General features: G+C 37.2%; 1 protein-coding gene across 5 annotated transcripts in view; it reads left to right on the top strand.

The window, feature by feature from the left end:
• The window catches only part of ANO4 (anoctamin 4), a 109,255-nt gene that overhangs the window by 53,778 nt on the left and 37,845 nt on the right, over nucleotides 1-17,632 (top strand). For all 5 annotated transcript variants that reach the window (XM_029963605.1, XM_029963604.1, XM_018080770.2 and 2 more), the window contains 6 exons: nucleotides 1,379-1,485; nucleotides 3,349-3,404; nucleotides 3,928-4,049; nucleotides 10,420-10,554; nucleotides 11,287-11,383; nucleotides 11,885-11,945. In XM_029963605.1, coding sequence (XP_029819465.1) covers nucleotides 1,379-1,485; nucleotides 3,349-3,404; nucleotides 3,928-4,049; nucleotides 10,420-10,554; nucleotides 11,287-11,383; nucleotides 11,885-11,945 — 578 coding nt within the window. The remainder of the gene's footprint in view (nucleotides 1-1,378; nucleotides 1,486-3,348; nucleotides 3,405-3,927; nucleotides 4,050-10,419; nucleotides 10,555-11,286; nucleotides 11,384-11,884; nucleotides 11,946-17,632) is intronic.

The following is a 17,632-nucleotide window of genomic DNA, read 5'->3' as shown; positions in this document are numbered from 1 at the left end:
TCAACAGTTTGCTGTGCTTTGTTATCCATGGAAAGATAGTTTGAAATTTCCAGTTCAGAGTCTAATTAAGAAGGCTACAAATAGAATTTCAAAGCAATTAACCTTCACTGACTCTTCATGCCTCTTACAGTGTGAATGTAAGAGCAATTTTTCCACACTGACATTTTTAAAGGGAGTTTAATTAAGAATCAGCTGTGGCACCTTTCCTCACAGAAGTACTCTTATTATCTTCATTTGGATTTTCCTTTTGAGTAAGGACACCTCACACAGATAGGACTTACAGGACCAGGCTAATGGCTATAGCTGTTGTGAGACAAATCACTGGCTTTATCTACATATATATTAACTTCATGGCTAATAAAAATTATAGTCTATTAATCCTTACTTATTTTTTATCTTACAAATGAGGCAACAAAGCAATAAAAACCTGTCTCATAAATAAAACCTAAGCCCTTACTGAGCCTGAAGACAAGCTGTATTGCTCTTATGAATATTCAAATCCTTGAGCATATTGAAAATCTAACAAGGGCAGCAGAAACAGAATGGCTGAGTAAAATGTTCCATCTTATAGCAACAAAGGTTAAAAAACTCACTAGAAGTCTCTGCCTTATACAGTTTATAGCTCGGTAATGTCTGATAAATGTTTACGTGCACCTAGTTTGAAAATGTCTTCAGCTCTGGCCTCTGTGAACTGAAATTTGAAGTGTGAGATTTTCATAGACTGAGAAAATCTTTCTCTGAATTCTTTATTGGATGCTGTAGACCATGAAATAGCCTTGATGGTTATTCTGTGAATATGGATTTACCAGTCACATTCAGAAATAAGACAACCTGGAGCACAAAAATTTCAGAGAAAGAAATATCCATGGAAGGAAAGGGTAGTGGTTGAAAGGGGGTCCTACACTGAGCTGCCTGATTCTCACCTGACAAGAACAATTCCTCTGATTTTTGAGATAAATTGAAACTTCTCTGGCATTGCCCTAATTTATGTCAGCCTCTAACTGGGATGTTGGACACATAGCTACAACTACTTGAGATATTCTCAGCCTTTTGGTGCTGAAATTACAAATGTTATGTTTTTACAAATTTTGTGCAAGTATTGTGTAGTTTTCAATGAATTATCTAAAAGTGATGTTTATCGTGATGAATACTTTCTCCAGACTTCTCCATATAATTCATTCTCTTTGTTAGAGAATGAATACTGTTACTGACATTACCTCATCTGGTGAAGTATCTCAATCTAGTATCTTTAACTCTCCTTGCACTTCTTCACATACTGTAGATTTTTAGTGTGCTATAAAAAGTAACAGAACTAAATATTTGCCTTAAATGTGCTACTATATATTTCTGAGATGCCTTTTTTTTTATTTTCATGCAGCTTCATAATACACAACAAAGATACTTTCTTCAATAATGCTACAAGAAGTAGAATTGTACACCATATCTTACAAAGAGTGAAATATGAAGAAGGGAAAAACAAAATTGGTAGGTACTGAGCAATGTGCTTTTAATCATGGGTTTAAAAAAAGAGAGGAGAAGTCTACCTGGGCTAAGAACAGACTACTTTTCTTCCTTTTTAATCAACCCCAGTTCTGAGCTGTTTACATCTCACCTACTGCTGTTGTAGCAGTTTTGCCTGGAAGATGTGATCATCTCCCTGTAATTTCAGGTGGCTTTCACACGCACGTGTCGTGACATGGGATTTATCACCTCTGCAAGGGAAGAGGCTGATTTAAACTGGAAATACGAACATATTACAAGCAGTGGAGAAGCAGATAGACTCATGCGGGAAAACTTTTGCTCCTCCATAAACATGTATTTGGAAGGATGGCAAGATTTGTGCTGCTGTACATCTCAGCCTATAGGGCTTCTCCCTGGATACCTGTCCATCCCTAAGAGAGATGAGAAGTACTGTATCTCTGTAGTTGCTGTAGTTCAAAAGGGAATTTACCGCTGATGTCCTCAGTGCAAAAAGTGCTGTACATAACTGTGGCTTCACTTTCAAATAGTGAGTGGAGTGGGCATTTGCAGCAGCACATAATGCAGGTCCAGGAGAGCAGGCAGAGACAGAAGAGGGATAGAATACAAAACAGTGGCTGCCTTCTGTGATACAGAGCACATGCTACTTGAGTACCACCTAGAGTGTGGCATCACAAATGTAGAGGCAAGCCCTGTAAAAATCTGCAGACTATTTAATTTCCCTGCTGTTTAAACCCCACCTTTCCCAAAGAGGACAAGAAATATCCCAGAATGTCACTTTTTTCTTTCTTTCTCAGCCCCAGGGATGAGGGCAGCAATAGCTTAAGCAGAGCAGCCATTGCATCTAGTACACACACTTGCTGTCCCTGCCTTCCTCAAAATCCCAATCTCCCTCACATATCAACTTGTGTTGTACGTACAATGAATACAACCTTGCAGTGATCACTGGGTAGAGCAAAGGGCAGCTTGGCTGTACAGATTTTGCTTTTCTGCTAGAGACATTGGGAGAAAGCATATTCTGCCAGGCAGATACTGATTGAAAGTGGTATTCACATTGAATTAGTACGTCTCATTGCTGTGTTCTTTCTGCTATCAGTCCCTTGTGAATTAGGAAAGGAATCAAGGCTCTATGCCTCTTGGTCAATAGGGTTCAAATGCCATCAGGCTATTAGTCTGGGTATTTTGTTTTGCATTTGCTAGTAACTCTTCAGTCCTATTTTGGTGAGTTTCCAAGTGAAAAACACCCTAACCTCAGCAAGCATTATTATTTATCTTAAGGCTCTCATTAAAGAGGGAAAAGGCCTGAGTGAGTGGGGTGTACGTCTCGTTTGTTTTCTGATCTTGTACTGCTGCAGCCTGTCTTCTTCCTGTTCTGTTTGTTCAGCAGCTTTCATAAGACATAAATTGAACATATTTTAGAAAGTTGTTATCATATGGAAATTCAGAATTTCAGTTGCTTTAGTGGCCTGCAGTGTAAAAACGTAAAGAGCTCCCCTGAAGTTTTCAGCTCCCAAGATATGCAACCTTTCATCTAAATAGCTTTCTTAGACCATATTTTATGAGGTCAAACTTCAATCCAGCTGTGAGGTTTCCAATTTCAGTGAAGTTACACTAAAGGTGGATATAGAAAATGAATCTTTAAACTTCTAGCATAATAAATTGTAGATTCTGATTAATATTTGAACAAGTCTTTGTTTGTATTATATCATAGTTATCAAAATCTATAAAAGAATAATTTTTCTACATGTATCTTGTACTGTCAATGGACTTCAATCTTCATTAGCCAGTTATTATGAAAATGTGTTTTGTTTTTTACCTAGCAGTTTTTCTACTCCTATTGGTAAATAATTGAATACTTTTGATTCTTAGGTCTGAATCGATTGCTCAGTAATGGCTCCTATGAAGCTGCATTTCCTCTTCATGAGGTATTTTTCTCAGTTTTTTTTCTTTTTGAACAGACATTTTCCACAAATTTAATCCTTAATTGTATAACCATTTATTCTCAATCTTATTAATATTATTACTCTCTTACATTCTGTGTCTGCCTCTGACATACCTCCCATTTAGCAATGGTTTTTCCTTGAGAAAAAAATGGGGAGTTTTTCTTGTAAAAAGAGATGAGTAAGGAGAGTTGTTCTGGATCTATTCTGTAAAAAGTATTTGCATTGATAAATCAGTATATTTTCAGAGGGGAAAAAATATCATGTTTTTTTGAGATTCTGCAATTTATAGCCATTGACTTGAATATCATTTATTGTAAATTTCTTAGGAAGAATAATCTCAAATCTTAGTGAAATCAGATGATATTTTTTTAATGTCGTGTTTAGCTTTCAGAGTACAAATACACAGTTTACATAAATTGTGTTATCCATACTGATAGTGAGAGAGATTTCTTAAATATTCTTTTTTTGCTGGTGTTGTTCATTAATGTCCAGATTTGTATTTTAGGGAAGTTACAGAAGCAAGAATTCGATAAAAACCCATGGGGCAGAAAACCACAGACACTTGCTCTATGAGTGCTGGGCTTCCTGGGGAGTGTGGTATAAATACCAGCCTCTGGATCTTGTAAGGTAGGACTTACCTGCTTTTACTTTGTCACATTGTAGGTGCTTTGAGAATAGGTTATCTCACGTCTGACAAAACCATGAAGAGCTCAAATAATTCATGTCATTTTTAAAATCTGATCCTGAGGTCATGGGACTCCATTTAGTTCATGGTGCCACTACATCCAAAGAAATATCTATAGAGGAGTTTGTAGGAGGGCCCAAGAATGAAGGAAGTTTCCTTCTAAAGTTTCCTGATACCATAATTTCTAATGAACAGATTACAAAATATTTAAGAGAGAAAAAAATGAAGAGAGAAATCTGTGGAGGCTGGATATACTTGGTTACCTATCTGTCTACTAGAGGAGTTCTTCCTCTTCAGAGCATGGCTTTGGCAAAAAACAGGCTCTCATTGACTAAAACTTCTCTTTGCAAAAGTGCAACCACAGAACAGGCCCTGGATGAAGTTTCTCCATGCTTACAAATGGCACAGAGCAGAGCTTACAGTCATGGAGTGTGCTATGTGTTCAACAACACTAGTGGTTGAAGTCTTCTCTGTGCCACCGCCCTTCAGCTCAGATCAGTTATGTCATCACTGTCCAGATTTGTATTCATTTTGGAAGTAGCCTGCAAGGAAAAAACTGAGAAAGTTGAGATGTGATTCCAGTTCTTACAGCCCTTTTAAATAATGTTTTCAAATAGGCTTTAATGTACTAATAGAGGATTACATGTTTTTTACGCATATATAGAGAGCCAAAGCCTTTACTGATCATATTGACAGAAGTATTATTGGGCATTAATGGACTTTTTCTACTTGAAGAGAGAAATATTGAGCTACAACAGCCTATTAATAAAGTGTTCAGATGTACCGGGACTACTAAAGACACTGATACATTGGCTATCAGGAAGGGTTATCCAGAGCATGCAATCAGTCCAGCATATTAATTTCCCCTTTCATAAGTCCTGTAACTGATAGAAATCTTTGCTTTTACTTATTCTCAAAATTGTTTCCAGATGAAAGATTTGTAGAGGGTGGCCCTCAAGATAGACAGTGTTACCAATTAAGGCTATATAAAACTTATCCATTTCATGAAACAGAAGGTGCTCAATTTCCATGCATAAAAAGTTCACAGAGAAATACAAAAAAAAGTTTTACTGAGCCATGTAATTTTTTTAATGCTTTACAAAATAATGTATTAGTCCTCATAATTTAGTCCCAAAAGCTTCTTAATTCTTTTTTAATACATTGGACTCATAACTAGAAATATGGAATTTCTGTCAAATTACATGATGGAAATTGCTGATTTATGGAGGAGCCAACAGTTATACTGAAGGGTTTTTTTAACTTCTAATTTCCTGGTATACAATAAGATATTAATATCACCATATAAACAACTTATCTCTGTAGTGTTTTTTAATCATTTGTCCATGGTGGTCAAGGCTACTGTTCTTCATCAGCATTTCTTGTCTGTGAAAGTGCTGTTGAGGCAATATCTGGTGTTTGGATTAATTTGCTGATCTAGCATCTGAAAGGGGCTTTTAAGTATGGCAATAAATGGTAACAGAACCAGCAAAGTTAGAAACATTCTAACATTCTAAGTTCTGGACCTTGGTAGCAGCCTTCTTGAATAGCCTGGATTTAAAGTTTAACATTTTTTAAGAAGTTTTAGGTTTTCATCTAACAGTGTTTTCCAAATCCATTTTACAAAAAAAAAAAAAAAAAGCTATTGAAAGAGCAGACCCCCTAGCTGAGGTCATGAGTGTACTGTCATTGTTCAGAGTACATGTTTAGAGAAGTTGTGAGATTCCCTGAGCACTGACAGCAGGCTGAGTCTTGGATGCCATCAAACTCAGAAGGGTTCAAGGCTGCAGCCCCAGCATGGCTTGCCATTTGCTGCTGGAACACATCCTCCGCTTTAATGAATTCACTGAAGGAGGGGTGACGAGAAAGGGAAGGGAATTCCTTTTTCTTCTCACTTCACAGATGCTGGATTCCTTGCATTTCCTTAGCTCCTGCCAAGACTTCAAATTCTCTGAAAATTCAGCAGGAGCTAAGCAAATGCGAGTAATCCAGCATCTATGAATGAATCTTTCATGTCTCCTGCCACTCCCAGCAGTTCACATGTCTATTGAGCTGGAGATTTTTTCTTGAAGAACTGACAACACCAGCAAGACCAGCAAGTTGTTCATTTCACTTGGCAGCATCTCAGCAGGCATACTTTAAACAGAAGCTTTTCTTTAGCACCAGTTCTACAGCAGGAGTAACTTTTTTTTCCCCATAACAACAGCTATGTGGTGTTGTGCTTGAAGGGTATAGTGTTGTCATCTGTACAAAAGGAGTGGATGGATTTTGATTCTTTCACAGACATCTGGCCAGAACTTATGACTCTAGTTGACATTATGTTTTAGAAAGACTAAGAAGTAAATTAGATGCAGATAATATAATTATCACATTACTAGATATGATATTTCTACATCAAAGTCAAGTTGCCACAATGCTAAGTGAAATTTTTCATACTTTTGTGCTATTTTATTTTCCTAAGATGTTAAAATGAGGTTTCCATCTGCTGCGCTGTCAATTTGGTGAATCTCAGATTACATTTAATCTCATCAGATGGCTGATATGGAGATAATAGTCACTGGAAATAAATGCGAAAAAGACATTTGAGGGGAATTGCATGATCCTGCTTTCACTCTGCTTTGAAACATGCAGCAGTATGAAGAAACAGACTTGGCATAATTTGCAAAGCCACTCTCATTAATCAACAGATGTAGCACAATGATTTTAATTATACTTCTCTCGGAATTTAATATCCATAGTTGCTTTACAAGAAAAATTTAAGATTCTTAGAACTGATAATAATTGGAAGGAAACAAAATCTATTATATTTATATGCTCTGGGACCATGTAAATCAATGGAAACAGTTGAAGTGATTTCTGGGGACACCTCCTTCACACTTCTGTGCATAACTGCTTCCCTCTAGATTGTGCACAAATTGCTCCTGCTGCTGCTTGTGCATGTTATTCACAGGACAAAAAGGGAGGGAGAAAACTATATTTTTAAAGTGATTGTAAAGCTACTAAAATGAATCTGAAAACAAAACTAATGCCTCAGTAACTTGAATTTTGCTCAAGACATTAAATGTCTTGATCTCAAGCTGACCACACCCTTTCAATTTCCTGTCAAGCCTTTTTCTACACCCCATTGCTTCTGACATGGGAGCTTCATATGTCCAAAGCACTTGCTGGAAAGCTCTAGTTTCTGTGATGTAGAAAATTCTGTACAGGATTTCATTCTGACCTGCAAAAGGGTTAATGAAAATAGATAGGTTCTTGGCTTGAGCCCAAACCTGTATATTTCTAGATCCATGATTTCCTTCTGGGCATCCTGAAAGCAAAATATTCTATAATGAAGATCATTAACCACAGAATAATCCAATACCACATTTCATAGGTCTGAAATTAGACCTTGAAGTTTAACCCTATCATTATATTATTATTATTATTATTATATTATCAAAAATGTGCCTTATTGATAAATACTGAGATTGAAATCTTGGCCCAGTTAAATCGTAGTTCTACCATTAGAATGGGGTGAGAGCATAGAGAGGTCACCATTAAGGGAAGCAGTATTGAGGTGCTAGTGTACAGGCTAGCATGCAATTGAGAAGCTGAAATTATTTTTTATTATTATTTTAATGGTACAGCATATACAGGAATTGGAGAGATAGATTATTCTATCAGGTGCTTGGGGGGTTTTCATGTCTTTGTTTTTTAGGTTAGTTGTGGAGAAAATTTTATGTGGGAGAACCATCAAAGATTCAAACATTTTTTTTCTCTCCTCATTAATAATCTGAAAAACTGGATAGCAATAAATTAGCAAAGTTAAAAGAATACAAGAATGTTATCAATGCTGGAAAAGTTCAAAGAGGCCTTCAAATGAGCAGAGTGAAATTTAGGTATAAGTAATGCACAGTGATGCATTCTAGAAAAAAACCTCTGGAATTCTTCGTGTACACTGCTGAGCTCTGGCTCAAAGATAACTATCATCCCTTCGGAAAGCTATATGAAATTTCTGTTCTTTATATAGTGACAGAGAAGAAACAAAGAGCTTGTTCTTCATGCAAATATTTGGGGCATATAGAAGGGAAAGAATGGCAAAGGTATCTCTAAACCATTTACACCTCCTATGGGTCATGATAGCCCAGACTAGCTGAACTACACATTGGAATAAGTATGGAACTGCTCTGAACATGGCACCTACAGAGGTCTCCACAGACCTTCTTACTGCCATAGTTTGTTTCTATAGCACTTAACATAGTGGTATCTGAGAAGAGACTAAAAGGAAAAATATGCTAACTATTGGGCCAAAAGACATACAATATTAACTTGATCCTGATGCAAATTACAGCAGTACAGGAATACCAGCTGTGTTGCAAAGGGCAATAGTGGAATATCAAGGCTGTTTGTCCATATTTAAATCAATACGTATCAAAGTAATGTCAACATCCTTCACTCATTTTTGAAACCAGGCTCAGGTGCCTTTTTCTTACTTTGCAGAGATGGGTTGCTCCCCATCATGGCCATTCTTATTTACGTGCACACTGAACCTTTCTTGGGTCTTCATCTAGTATTAAGCTGTTTGATCTTTAGCTCAAAAAGAATAGTATGATTTGCACCATTAGGCTGAAGGGCTCAACAGGATAGGAGATGAATTTTGTCATGAATATTTGTCAGCTAGGGCATTGGAACGAGGAAGCATTCATCCCTGAGTGTAGGGAATGAAATAAAAAATAAAGCTTGATGAAGGTCAGGTTTATTTCACTATTTTAAACTATGTATGTGGAGAAAAGTCATAAATATTCAGTAGAAGTAAGCTCACAATGTGAGCTTACTTTTCCAGAGGAGCAGGCACAGCTTGATACCCTAAGTGTCAGGAAAACAATTAGGCCAAAGGTTTCAATGACATTCTGAAGTCAGGGCTCAAAAAGCAGTTTCCAGTGTGGTTTTTTTTGCAATTAGACCTGCTGCCCTTGTCAGAACTGAGCACGTTATCATTAGCTTATCATCTCTAGCCTGTAAATTTGAGTCTCTGTTGAAACACAGAAGGATAAAAACAACATGATGATATTTGGCTTCTTATACAGAGCTGGTAAACTCAAATGAAAATAGTCATAGAGGTCAGTATCATTCAAGAGACTATGAGCTCAGCCCATATAGATATTTCTCACACTGGAAATTTTTAATAACCATTTGTAAGCTGCTATTTTTGTGCAGTCCAGACCAAGTACCCTCTTCTACAATGCATCCAGCCCTAGAACCGTCATAGGTCTTTCCACTCTCATTGTGAAAGTTTGGCCAAAGATGTTTTCTGGTAGCACAGAGGAGCCAGCAGTGCTGACTCCCTTCATTTGTCTCTGGGTAGATCAGAAGTTTTATCATTAGTGAGAAAGTGTGTTTTCAGCAGTAGGTATTTTCCAGTTCAGTGGATACACAAGTTTAGGTTATTTGCAAAGTCTCTGAAACACAAGCATATTGTCTTGCCTCCATTCTTTAAAACTAATCTTGCAAATAATCCCCTAAAATCTCAGCCTACTGTGGGCAAGACATCAGACTCAGGGCAGTACATGAACCTGCCCCTATGCCAATGAGTTCAGTAGGTTTTTTGTGTGCTTGATGTACTGATTAACACATAAACAAAAGTTTGGTTGTGTGTAGGGGAAGGAAAAGTGCTAAGGAATGTGTAGCTAAAAGGAGCTTTCTGGCCACTTTGCTGCTAGTTTTTCAGCAAGGTATCTAATAAATTAGGACTACTTTCCTCAAATCAATGCAGGATGATGAACCTTATTTGCACTTCGCTTTCCACCTGTGGTAGAATCATGAAATTAGTTTTCCAGGAACTGAGCTAAGAAAAGAAATAATCAAATGAAAATAAATTTTATTGGAGAATAAACTCTGGTTAATTAATTTCTTAGAAATAATCTGGGCTCAAATAATTTTTGCTGTTGTACCAGTTTTAGGGACAAAACTTATTTCAATGCAATTATTTAGGCAGTACAGTTACATGGCCAAAAGGCAAAGCAAACCATCAATTTCCCACATACAAAAAACTAGCTTTTTAAAAGTAACTCAGTGTTTCCTTTATGAGGTCTCCACTCATCTAACTGTAAACTGTGGTCAGTGAACTTTTAAGTTCATATTTTAAGTTCATTCATGAGTCGGGTCCCTCACTGTGCATTTAGAAGCCTAGTTGAAGGGTTTTTCTTCAGAAAATTCTGACTGCTTTCTAATCTACTCTTCAGATATGATAGAAATGTTTATTTTCTACAAATGAATGAGATTAAGCAGATTTATTCTAATTAGCAGGTAAATTTGCTGTGTTGTGTTTTAAAACAGGCGGTACTTTGGTGAGAAAATTGGACTGTACTTTGCCTGGTTAGGCTGGTACACGGGGATGCTCTTCCCAGCTGCCTTCATTGGATTGTTTGTCTTTTTGTATGGAGTCACCACTTTGAACCACTGCCAAGTCAGGTAACAGGGGAACTTTTATAAGGAAATTACAGCTGTGGGTTTTTATGAATAATTTAACAGAACTTCCCATAAGTTGTTAATTATTTCATTTTGAACTGTTGAATGAACTATCAGAAAAGACTGCTTGGTTCTCACAAGGCACCCAGTGTCAAACTTCCTATGTTTTTTGCTCCTGAATTGGGATGAGAGGAAATGCTTGCCCAGTTCCAGTTGCTGATGGTCTTGACAGCTCAGCATGAAGTAGGGAAAAAGTTGGGCCCTTCATTGCTTTTGAAACAGGCCAGCAGAAGAGTGGGAAATTTTCACTCTCTTTAAGGCCTTTCCCAATGAAGAAACCCCTGCACTTTCTGCTAAGTGCTTCATCTCTAAATTCTTGCACATTTAAGACAAGTCACAAGAATAAGTCAAACTGAACTTTGTCTGCAATTATCCTCACTCTCTTCATCCTTCACTCTAACTCAAGGAGAAGCTGGAGATGGTAAAGAAACGCTGCTAGGTTGTCCCTGAAGAACTGTACTCTGCAATTATGACTGTAAGCTCTGCAGTCTTAGACAGTCAACAAATATTAACTGTATACATGCAGTTATAAATATCTTGGCTTCAGTTACAGAGCAGTTTTGTTCAACAAATAACTGAATATTGGTGAAACCTATCAATCCATTTTAAGACAAATCATTGTGCAGATTGTTGTAGTAATCAAGCTATTAATTTTTGTCTTTTCTATTTTTCCAGTAAAGAAGTCTGTCAAGCTACAGATATCATAATGTGTCCTATATGTGATAAATACTGCCCCTTCATGAGGTTGTCAGACAGCTGCATTTATGCCAAGGTATGTTTTAGGCTGTGCAAATAGAAATGCTGTCCTGGTAAAAGCATTAATTTTACCTTTTGCATTTGTCTTTAGTGAGCTTGAGTAGCTAAAATCTTGAAGGACAGATCGAGTTCAGCCAACATTAACATTGCCTTTCACCAGTACTTGGGTTGTAAAACCAAGTAATGTAATTTGCACTTAGAGATTCAGCAGTCTCAGAGGTCGTATCCTAGATGCATGTGTATGGTGCCATTGACATTAGCCTTTAACTCCTGATCCATCCTCTGTTGGATGAATGCTTTGGGTCTGAAATGATGCTCACATCTGGTGTTGGCAGGGGGCAGTCCCAGGCCAGGCTGGCAAATAGTCCTGTCAATTGACAGGTGCATTTCACATATCATGGGAAGGATCCTCAGTGTCAGGTCAGCTACACTCGTGATCACATTAACGTTATTAGGTGAAAATAGAAAATAAAGTCTTATTATTATAAATTGACCACACTATTAACATATCCCTCAGGTTACCCACCTTTTTGACAATGGAGCTACTGTCTTTTTTGCTGTTTTCATGGCTGTGTGGGGTAAGTTTTTGTTTTGATATTAAGTAATTGAACCATCTGTTTCTTAAAGATTGTGATGCAACCCACACCTTTTTATTTTCAGGCACGCCTTTTTCAGACACTGAGAAAAACAATATAGGTTTGAGTCTTTTCTGTTTCTGCAAAAAAAAGATGGAATTTGTAGAATCAGGTTTTTATGTGATAATTAAATTTTAATTAAAATAAAAACATGAATTCAGTATGTAGTGTCTATGTAGATTTTACATATGTATATATATATATATATATATAACATTCTGTGGGGATTTCTAACTTTTTTTAAATCCATTGATACTGAAGCCTTTTCTCTGTTACTGTTAAGGACTTTTCTTAGCTTAGGGCAATTGAGTTTAGTGTCAGTATTGAAAAGAAGTAATGTATTGTTTCCCCATCCTGCAGAAAGGCAGTAAAGCCTAAATAAATACAGGTAAGCTGGTTGCAGTTAAATCAAAACTCAGATGAAACAAATGGAAGATTTCATTGAATGGCAAATTGATCTGAGAGTGGTCTAACTGTTGCCATGGAGGCTGAATTTTGCCCATAGAACAGTTCTATTTCTGGCTCAGCTATTTTTCCTACTATGATCATGTAGGCAGAATTGAAGGAAAGAGGAAACAGTAATTTCTGGCAGCACAAGCTGCCTAAGAATGCCTAGGCTCTTAGGTACTGCCATGCCATTCTGAGAGAAGGTTAATGACTTTAAAAAATGGCTCAATGAGGTAATTCAAATATAGCATCCATCTCACAGCTCCAGGTACTTGAGCTATCCTGATTTGTCATTGTTCTCCTGTTCTTACTCACACATCTCCAACTGCTTTGGAAAGGTGTCCAAGTAATTCTTATAATCTCCATTTTAAACTGCAAATCTCTTTACTGAACTACAAGAAATATGTAAGAGGCAACGTGGCAGCCACCAGGACAACACAGATTAGCCAACCTGTCTGTCTCAGTTCCTTCCTCCAAAAATCCCATTTTGTCTTAGTTAACCAATTAAATTAGGTCATAAACCAATCAAGCCCGTTCATGTCATTTCATGTAGTATTGACAGTATTAAAGTATCACAAATTACATTTAGAATAAAATCCACAGATCATACAGATTTTATGTTTCTGCTTGATATTTCAGCTTTGTTTTAAACTACACCAGAGCTGAGAACTACTAAAAATTTCTAAGACTTAAAGGTTTTTATAGATGTTTACTCAGCTTTTCCAAGCTCTTTCTCTGTGTGTTCACTAAAGTTAAGAATTTCCAATTCAGCGTAGAGACATGGACTTCCAATCTCAGCTAGGGAAATTGATGGTTTAACATTGTTGAACATTGACATCACAGTTTCTAGCTGCTGATGAGCATGTCTTTGGATTGCAGCTTTTTGCACTAATGCTTTTCTTCCTCCTTAACAATAACACTGATTTCAAAAAACAGCTGTGCTTACAGCATGGCATCTGTGTCTTAGCACTGCCCAGATCCAGGGCTGTAGGAAAAGTACCTCTAGGTAAGGGGAGTCCCTCACTCAGGTAACCATGCCCGGTCCTGCATTGTGGTCACTGCTTTTGAGAAGACTGGGGAGGCTGAACATGCCTGCCTACAAAATATTGTAGGTCCTCTCTCTTTCCTGTCCTAGTTGACAGAAGCTACATCTGATTCTGGTTAGCCTCTCCTTCATCCCCCTCCTTCAGCATCACTGTCAGACTCCCAGATCCAAATTCCCTCTGGGAATATCTCCACACCAGCCTGCCAGCACTGGGAAATGCACTACTCATCCATGCATTTACAGCACCTAAGTCCACAGTGAGATAAGAAAAAAATACAGTAAAAGCTGCCCTATGGATGATTTGGCTACTGGAGAAGAAACTATAGGAGAGTAGCTGAGGGAGAGAGCTTTTCCCACCACTTTTGTTGGCTTACACTGTGCTTGTGAGCTTGCCACCAAGAGGGAGGTAGAGACAGCAACAGGAAGGAGATGTGAGTGTAGGGTATGGTTTGGGGAACAGAGCAATCCTATGGCTCCACCCAAATTGTAGTTTCTTAAAGAAGACCTTGCAGAGACAACAGTGAGATTGTGGAGATATTTTCTGTGCAGATAGGGCTAAAGCAGCCTTACAATAAAGAAAGTCACTCTTTCCAGGGATTTTCTGGTGCTGTGTTTAGGAGTTGGCTTACTGCCTGTGTTAAATGGGTTTTCAGTCTGCAGTAGGCCTGTTGGCATATGCAGGAATTGCCATCATTGCAGTAAATCATGGAAGGAGAGAAGAAACAATGATACAGGTTTGATTGTGGAAATGTTTTTTCTGTCAGCATGAAACAACTGGCAAGTGCATGAAATATTGAGTGTGAAAAGTTCAGCCTTACAGATGATCCAATTTGGTAGGCACTAACATACAAAATAATGATGGCAGTGTTTTTATAAAAAGAGAATGAAAGCAAAAAAAGGCAGCTAGAACTATGTTATCTCTTTAGCTGGACTTTAGACACTTATTATTATGTAAAGTACTTTCTTCACTGTCTTTATATCCATTAGTGAGTTCCCATGTTGTGGGAGAAGCCTCAGGCATTCGCTTGGGTTTTTCAAAACCAGATGTGGTCAGATTGGTCTTTCCATGAAGAGATGATCTGTATGGAGCTTTCCTCCTTTTACTCTGAAGACATCTTTAATTGATGGACAAAGTGGTTTGCTGACATTTTAAATATAAATAAAATTCTTCTCCAAATGACAAGCAAACTGCTGTGGCCAGGATAGGGAGAGGAATTACCGTGGCAAATACCAGCAAAGACTGCTTGATTTGTGGACCAGCAATGAGCCTGACTGTAGGTCTCTGAAGCACAGGGACTCATCTTTTATAATGCTTCCTCGTGAGATGAGTGAGTGCCATCAAAGGCTAGAATTGTCAAGTGCACCAGGAGATACTGGAATAGAAACACACTTTTCTTCAAAATATATATTGACCCATCACCTCACTTATTTGATTTCTGCCCATGTAAGCAAAGTTCTATATGAGAAGTAAAAGTAATTGATGCAACAGAAAAAAATATGATACTTGCTAAAGTATACCTGAAAGCCCTATGACTTAAGACAACATTCATTTTAAACTGATGTAGCAAAGGACAAAAGGTAGTCTCCCTTCAGTACACTTAAGGAATTCAGTGGTAGTTTGTATAAGCTTTTCTGTATTGAAACTTCTGTTGAAAGGAAATACACTTTCAATCAGATTGAAGCTGTAAATCTCTGTAGTTCATGGGAAAAAATAAGTCCCTATAAAGACTAAAACTTTTTTTTACTTTATTCTTTATTGCTGTACAGATTATCATTGATGCTCACTGAGGCGTCATCATCTCAGAAGATGGAAAATAACTTTTTTCTTCTGAGAATCTCTAGTCTTGATGATATTTTCCAGATGTTCAAAGCTTTCAAAAAGAGGGGAGCAATAGCACATTTTGTGCGTCTGCACTAGGGGAAACACCCACACTTTGTCCTTTATGTATGCCCTGAGATATGTTGGGCTCAATGAAAAGGTAGGTCTCATTTCTAGGAAAAACTTCTCTCTTTTTACAGTCTGCATTAGATTCTTACCAAAGACAGAAAATGAGAGGAAGATGTTAATTCAAAATAAATGCTGGCAATTAAAGTGCAGTAAAAGCTAATTCTCATTAAAAAAAACTAGGTAAATTTGATACTCAGTTGACTTCCAGCATGTTTCTGTAAAGCCAGACAGAATTGTAGCTTTTGCTTTTCCAAAACTGAGATACTAGGGAAACCTATTGCAAAGATGTTACTGTCAAGATGTTTCCTGAAGCTCAGTAGCAAAGTTCTGTAACTGTTCAACAGGAAAGTCCAGCAATTTGTCATTTCTAATGCACTGTTATAGATAAAGTGGGCCGGTGGTAGTTTCTCTGTCTCTGCGTATCTATGAGGGACTAAGGGACACAAGAAAAATCCTTTTTGAAATTTCTTCTTGTCTAGCTAGAAGCATGTTTCCTTTGATAAAGGAAGTAGCTTTAGAACTCTTGCTGAAAGGCAAAGTTAGGAGGCAAAAAAAAAGCCTGGCATGAAGAATTTAACATTTTTTTCAAGCAATGAGAAATGCCAACACAAAACAATTTTTCTAAATTTATCAGTTAGTCTGATAAAAGATATTACTTTCCTACAAACCTTGCCTCTAGCATAAAATGTTCACATTGATCTGCTCTCTGAGGAGATAGAATTTAAGGATGTTCTTCAGCAATACTCCTGCAATATAGAATATATTCAAGGAGTCAGGATGGATATATTAAATAGTGTTCTGAAATACAATAGAGAGAGGATTTCTCAGAAAAGGTCAGGATAAAGTTATTTACTGCATTACTAGATAAGATCACAACTTATTACAGAAGCAACTGAGGAAGTGATATTAAGACAGCTGTTTGTACAAGTGGATTTGAGAACTCAGCTGCAAGGCTGAGCTCTGAAGTAGGACAAGCACTGTATAGAAAAAGATAGCAAAAGATCTGGGAGCTAAGGCAAATGAGAAATTCAAAATTCCAAGCAGGACTTTTTGATAATATGCAGCATCTCGTTTAAACATACCAACTGGAAAATAGGGCAACAATAAGTACAGTTGTGTCCTGTTGAGTGTTAAAGTTGAAAATGAATGCTAAAATTTTTAGAGGGTATTTGTAATTACCTGACCAAAACAGAAGCAGAGAAATTTCAAAATGCAGTACCTTAAGTTTTAGAAGACCTAAGTAGCACAGTGAATCAATCAAAGATGGTTATTTATAGCAAATTTTAAACTATCTAGCAAGGTAAAACTACATACTGACCTGGATAGAGGCAGAAAAGTGTAACAGTGAAAGCTAAAACAGCACTGTATGGATCATCCTGTTTACTACTTAACAGTTAGAAAATAGCTTTCTAAAGAAGCTTTAAGGAACTGCACATACTTACTCTGAGAGGTGCTAAATATGCTACATATAATATGTATAGATTCCTCATTCCAGGTGTGTGAAAAACAAGGAAGAAAGGAAGTATTGTTCAGCACAGGCATATCTGAGAGGTTCATGCACGGGACTCATACGCCCACTGGAATACTGCTACCAGATATTTTTTGGAATGAAAACAGAATGGTAGTAATCATGCTTCTTTCTCCCAGGTCTCCAAAAAGTGCAGGACTACTTGTTTATCCTGTACAAAATAATTCAATATGAGCTGATAGGAGACAAACAACCCTACCAGAAAAAAATCAAGGAATGAACCATGTGGTGGTTCAGCAGCAGTGGAGCCTCATTAGAACTTACTAGTTTTGCTGACACCAACCAATCATACTGCAATTATTACAAAAATTTATAGAAACATTAGGCTCATTAATTTTACTAGATTAAATCAAAGCAGCTGGTTAGTTGGTTAGTGCTAATAACACCAAGATTGTGGGTTTGATCTCTGTATGGGTCATTCACTTAAAAGTTGGACTTGATGATCCTTGTGGGTCCCTTCCAACTCAGAATATTCTGTGAAATCTGTGACCTGGTGTAACATAATTCCAGCTGTCGGAAAAAGAAGGACATGACACAGGTAAATGCCTTTAAACCAAATATCTGCTCCCTAAACATGTTTTTGATACTTTACCTTATCTGCTTGTAGTGTTCATTTTCTAAGCATACCTTAGCTGCATTGACTAGTACAATAAAATATAATT

This window comes from Manacus vitellinus, unplaced genomic scaffold (genome assembly GCF_001715985.3).
Source record: "Manacus vitellinus isolate BGI_N305 unplaced genomic scaffold, ASM171598v3 scaffold_5_pilon, whole genome shotgun sequence".
NCBI classification, from domain to species: Eukaryota; Metazoa; Chordata; class Aves; order Passeriformes; family Pipridae; genus Manacus; species Manacus vitellinus.
This window is presented reverse-complemented; position numbering and strand designations above follow the sequence as displayed.